Source organism: Pelophylax lessonae (genome assembly GCF_965119305.1).
Source record: "Pelophylax lessonae genome assembly, contig: HAP1_SCAFFOLD_349, whole genome shotgun sequence".
Taxonomy (NCBI): Eukaryota; Metazoa; Chordata; class Amphibia; order Anura; family Ranidae; genus Pelophylax; species Pelophylax lessonae.
This window is the reverse complement of record NW_028119995.1, coordinates 65,583-71,881: the sequence shown is the minus strand read 5'-3', so window position 1 is coordinate 71,881 and position 6,299 is coordinate 65,583. Positions and strand designations below refer to the sequence as shown.

General features: G+C 41.6%; 2 protein-coding genes across 2 annotated transcripts; one reads left to right on the top strand and one right to left on the bottom strand.

Annotated features, from left to right (window-relative positions):
• Positions 1-2,638: 2,638 nt before the first annotated feature.
• Positions 2,639-3,019, bottom strand: LOC309543781 (histone H2B 1.1; the record flags this gene model as incomplete). Its single annotated transcript, XM_082276218.1, has 1 exon — positions 2,639-3,019. The coding sequence occupies one exon, from the start codon at positions 3,017-3,019 to the stop codon at positions 2,639-2,641; it is 381 nt and encodes a 126-aa protein (XP_082132344.1).
• Positions 3,020-3,336: 317 nt separating this feature from the next.
• Positions 3,337-3,729, top strand: LOC309543776 (histone H2A type 1-like; the record flags this gene model as incomplete). Its single annotated transcript, XM_082276214.1, has 1 exon — positions 3,337-3,729. One exon carries the CDS (start codon positions 3,337-3,339, stop codon positions 3,727-3,729), a length of 393 nt encoding a protein of 130 aa, XP_082132340.1.
• Between the last annotated feature and the right edge of the window lie 2,570 nt (positions 3,730-6,299).

Here is a 6,299-nt window from a genome sequence, read left to right as displayed (position 1 = left end):
CATATAGAAAGGTAGAGATCTATGAGAAAAGTCATCTCACTATCATGTTCTGTATGTAGCAATGGGGGAGGGGATTCTGCATTCTGAGGACTTGGAATAAAAGAGAAGATATGGAAATGTTTTACATTATTCAATCATCTTCACATTCCATTTCTATTCATCTTCTTGATAATAAAGAATTGATGAGATTTCTCGGTTAAATGTCTCATCTGATGATCTCAGGTTTCAGTGTCGGATTTGGCGGTATAATAGGGCTGATTATTTCTCTGTAACGTTCTTTACAATTCAGGCGGCAAATTTAAAAAGGAGCAATTTGAAATCTGAGCCAATCACAGCTGTGGGCGTTTCCTTCTTCAGTCAATAATGTCTTTCTTATAAGGATTTTAAAGAAATGCATTCTGAAATCTTTAATCGTTCCCCCCCCCCCCCCCCCAAAAAATACTTGTTCAGTAGACTTTTCATTAATTTCTATAGGAAACCTTCTCTAGCAGGGCGAATTCTGGATTGTGAAGTAAAAGAAAAGACTGCAAGAAATGAACATTTATATTTCTAACGTATTTATTATTCTTGGTTAGATAAACTGCCCGACAATTCAGAGGACGGTTGATCGATGTTCCCGAAGGAAGAGATGTCAAATTTTAGTGTCGGATTATTCTATTTGAGATAATTGCAACGTTCCATAGAATTACGGCGGGAAATTTGAATTATATAATGTAAAAATTTCACCAATCACAGTTCTCTGTCTCTAATTCTGCTGAATATCTTCTGGAGATCAAAGGATGGAGGGAAATGTCAGCCAGTCCCTGTAAGGAGATCACATCCTTCCTTCACATTAAATACGATATAAACAAATATAATAACTAAATAAATATATAGCACGTTGTTCCCTCAGCGGGGTCACAATCTTAGGTGAGGAAATCTACAATCAGATCTCCTAAACATCTATATGCCGCACTCACACATTCTTACAATAAAACATCCTCCACAATCTCCCGCCTTACATTGTTACTTTATCTCAAATCACACGTTGAGAAGACCGAGTAGCTTTTATTCCACAACACAATGGGGGGGAGAAGCAAGAGAAACGATACATTGTATCTATTCAATCAGCCCAGCCAAATCTTTGTCTATTTGTATCTATTTCCATCACCAACAGCAGATCGATGTCCATAGATAAAGCCATAAGCTGCCTGATAGGTAAATGACACAAAATATGTACAAAGTATCAGCTACATACAAATCTGATCACAATATCACCTCAGACAGCACACAGTCCTTTATAAAAGTTAGAAATAGAAAAATGTTCCTACGTCATTCCACATGTTTAACACAATTACTAATATCTACACATTTATAGATGAATCATCATTAGCAGATTAAAAACCTAAAGTGTTAGTAATAAAGGAGCTAAGGAATAAAGGCCTCCTCACAGGGTGGTGCTGTGAATGCGAGCATAAAAAGGTGCCACATCCCAAATATAATAGTAAATTGATCAGTGAACTCTTATGGACTTTTTAGGCACCAAACTACACAAAATGTTTTAAAAATTATACCTGTTGTTACATTTTGTTCTTAAAACTAGTGATCGACCGTTATAGTTTTTTTTTTTTTTTTTTATTGCCGATACCGATAGTTTGGTCATCGCATATCGGTAAATATCAACCGATATTTTCTAAAATTAAAATAAATTAAAAAAAAATAATATATATATATACATATATGTTTTATTATTATTTTTTTTACAGGTACTCTTGTGGAGGGATCTGGGGGTCTAAAAGACCCCAAACCCCTCCTCTGCGCTTGGAAACATTCAAAACGCCACGTTTGGCTGTTTTATATGCTGTAATTTATTAGAATTTTGCGCAGAATGTGGGGAAGTCCCCTCCCCCTCCTTGTAATGGCAGGCTGTCCAATGACTTCATTGGAGAATTGTCTTCTTCTATAAAGGACTGTGTGCTGTCCGAGGTGATATTGTGATCAGATTTTTGTGTAGCTGATACTTTGTACATATTTTGTGTCATTTACCTATCAGGTAGCTTATGGCTTTATCTATGGACATCGATTTGCTGTTGGTGATGGAAATATATACAAATAGACAAAGATTTGGCTGGGCTGATTGAATAGATAAATGTTTCATTTTTCTTGTTTCTCTCCCCCATTGTGTTGTGGGATAAAAGCTCCGCGATCTTCCCAACGTGTGATTTGAGATAAAGTAACAATGTAAGGCGGAGGATGTTTTATTGTAAGAATGTGTGAGTTCGGCATATACATGTTTATTCAGCTCTGCCGCCTTGTGGTGATTCCTGGTAGAACAGTCGGGTGTGTGTGCATTACGAGGCGATGAATAGGGAATGTATAGAGGCGAGTATATAGTATAGAGTGGAGATAGATCTCCGCAATAAATCTAGAATCAGGATGGGAATAGAAGGAAGGTTCGATCCACTCCCCTCCCAGTCTAGGCGATCTACAGTACTTATCTAAAGATAATTTAAAGAGAAAAGTTTTCTATTTTCTAAAAATTAATTAACTTCCTAAATGACAAAACACAAAGATCGGAGTAGAGCTCTGCTGTGATGTCTGTGGGTGGCTCTTAGAAGAGCCTTTGTGTGTTGTTGGGGTGATGGGTGGGGGAGGGGTATTACTTGGCGCTGGTGTACTTGGTGACAGCCTTGGTGCCCTCGGAGACGGCGTGCTTGGCCAGCTCTCCGGGCAGGAGGAGGCGGACAGCGGTCTGTATCTCCCGGGAGGTGATGGTGGAGCGCTTGTTGTAATGAGCCAGGCGGGAAGCTTCGCCGGCGATGCGCTCGAAGATGTCATTGACGAAGGAGTTCATGATGCTCATGGCCTTGGAGGAGATGCCGGTGTCGGGGTGGACCTGCTTGAGTACCTTGTAGACGTAGATGGCATAACTCTCCTTCCTGCTCTTCCTCCGCTTCTTGCCGTCCTTCTTCTGGCTCTTGGTCACGGCTTTCTTGGAGCCCTTCTTGGGCGCCGGGGCGGACTTGGCTGGTTCAGGCATGATCAAGGATAAGAATGTTTTCTCCGCTCTGAGAAGAGAAAGTGTACTGGCGCCGCCCTCATGTGCTGCTTATATAGGCGGTCCTATGCAAATGAGCCTCCTCACTCTTCTATTGGAGGACTCAGCCATGTGATGGGGAGTGACGTCATGCTTTCCTACCTCTTTTACCGATTGGTCTAGATACAAACCTAGAGGTTATTGGCTGGCTTCAAACGTGGCCAATCACAGGGCGAGACGTCATATCATTCAGAGTATAACAGGAAAGGGAGCGGCTCCAGCCATTCACATCTCTTTGAGAACTCCATTATCACAGAATCATGTCTGGCCGCGGTAAACAAGGAGGAAAGGTTCGGGCTAAGGCCAAGACCCGATCATCCCGGGCTGGTCTGCAGTTCCCAGTCGGTCGTGTTCACCGCCTGCTCAGGAAGGGTAACTATGCCGAGCGGGTCGGGGCCGGAGCTCCCGTCTATCTCGCCGCTGTTCTCGAGTATCTCACCGCTGAAATCCTCGAGCTGGCCGGCAACGCCGCCCGCGACAACAAGAAGACCCGCATCATCCCCCGACACCTCCAGCTCGCCGTCCGCAACGACGAGGAGCTCAACAAGCTGCTCGGGGGCGTCACCATCGCCCAGGGAGGAGTCCTGCCCAACATCCAGGCCGTGCTGCTGCCCAAGAAGACCGAGAGCCACAAGGCCGCCAAGACCAAGTAATCCTCTTCCTCACCAAACACAAAGGCTCTTCTCAGAGCCACCCACAACTACATACAAAGAGCCTCATACCTCATTCTGTGTCTTACAACAAATCACATCTATCACTCAGTAGGAAAAGTTTTTCATTCCTACAAATACCTCTAAAAAGCAAACAACTTGCTTATTAACCCTTCTAATACCGGGGACTTGTAGTGAGAACATTTCCTACATCTAAAGAGAGCCTTCCACTCATTATTGGAGAATCTCCTTTCTAAAGTTCTCATCTCCCTCCAGGAACTCCTCGTCATTCCCCATCCTTTATTCCTGCTGAATGGATTCTACAAATCAGCAATTACCAAACAAAACATCTTCCCAAGGAACTCCGATATCATCCAAGTCAGGATTCTCCTGTAAAGGAAGAAAAAACGTTCAGAACTGATTGGCTCAAATTTCCCGCAGGAATAGCATGGAAAGTTACAATCCTCCCTGATTGGCTGATCTGACATAAAATCTCCCTTCCGGGGAAAATTCATCAACGGTCACCCTCTGCTTCCAGGCAGTTTTATAAGCATTGAAATGTTACATTGTTTTAGGGTTTGATTTTACTACAGAATCCTCAGCCATTACTGGCAGGTGAAAGGAACGCCCACAGCTCTGATTGGCTCAGATTTTAAATTTGCCCGCCTGAATTGTGGAGAACGTTACAGAGAAATAATCAGCCCTATTATACCGCCAAATCCGACATTTATCCGAGAAATATCAACACTTCATAGTTTTATTTTCACCGCTTAGTGAGGAATGACTACAAATGGAATCTGAAGATGAAAGAAAAGAGAACATATGAAAATGTTTTACATTATTTAAAGTCCTCAGAATCCCCCTCCCCCACACACATGAGGACTTCTCTCATAGATCTCTACCTTTCTATATGATGGGAAATAAAGGATTGCATGTTTCATTATCAGATCTGTGTAGAACTATATCTCCCCTCTGCCTGATATACAATTTGTACATATAGCAGATGCACAGATTTCTTCTTCCTGTATTACAATCGGAATGTTCACAAAAATTCCATCTTTGAAACATTCTATTTCTAGAATCATCTCAGTATTAGTGATCTCCATTCTTTTCATAATGAAATATACATTTTTAGGTTCAGTTCCAGGATAAACTATGATCTATTCTCCTGACTCAGCAATCGGCTCCACCACCCTGAGTGCTGACTGTACAATCTCCTATAGATCTACTGACCGCCCAATAAGATTCCACATATAATATTGTCCTGTTCTAACATCTATTGTTCAATCTGCTTTATGTTTAGCAGAGTGTATGGGCAGCCAGACATCGCTCCATTCAATTTCTTACTGAAACAATTAGCGGAAGTTCTTATTGTTACACGATAAATATATAGAAATTACATTTCTGAGTTATGAATCATCATCAGCCCTTTGTGTGAGAAGGTGGGTGGCCCTGAGAAGGACCTTTGTTGGGGTGAAGTGGGGTAAGCGGTGGGTGTCAGGGTTTAGCCTCCGAATCCGTAGAGAGTGCGGCCCTGGCGTTTTAGGGCATAGACGACATCCATGGCGGTGACGGTCTTCCTCTTGGCGTGCTCGGTGTAGGTGACGGCATCGCGGATGACATTCTCCAGGAAGACTTTGAGCACTCCGCGGGTCTCCTCATAGATGAGTCCGGAGATGCGCTTGACACCCCCTCTGCGGGCCAAACGTCGGATGGCGGGTTTGGTGATGCCCTGGATGTTGTCCCGGAGCACCTTCCTGTGGCGCTTAGCGCCTCCTTTCCCCAGACCCTTTCCTCCTTTACCGCGCCCAGACATGATGATTCTCTGCTACAAAGACAGACTGAGATCAGCTGTCTGCCCGCCCTCCTTATATACAGCCTGAGCGGACCAGATGGAAACCTTCCTGCGAAAGAGGCGGAGTCACACCATTCATACAAAATAAAGATAATCTTATTCATTTATAAGGCTCCTAATCATTATATTATATTCAGATACATTAATGTTGCATTACATACACAGCAATACATTTCCAGAAGATTCATGTATTCCTTCTTCTCATTTATTTTCGATTTATTCCTGGAGATTACACGAACAGGAAACTTAACACTTTATTACCAGAAACAAAGTAACCAGTTTCATGAAATTGTTCATAGTAATTTCATATAATTTAAATTTATAAATATTGTGAAAAGGAAACAAAGACACACATCTTCAGACATTTCACAGGCTGAGCGGACCTGATGGGAGACATGCTGAGAAGGGGGCGGGGTTCAGTCATTTATTACACTGCAGAGAAGTTAATTTATTTAGAAGCTTTTAAATGTTTTACTGAATAGAAACGGGTGTAATTTATCAGAAGCGCAATGTTTCCTTTATTGATCCACTGTACATTTTTTTCTGACATATCATGATGATATATATATATATATATATATATATATATATATATATATATATATATATATGTATATTTATTTATTTATTTATTTCCCTTACTTAGAAACATTGTCAATATTTTGCTATTTCTATTTACAAAACGGGACCGATAAAATAGAAACATTTGTTTTATTAA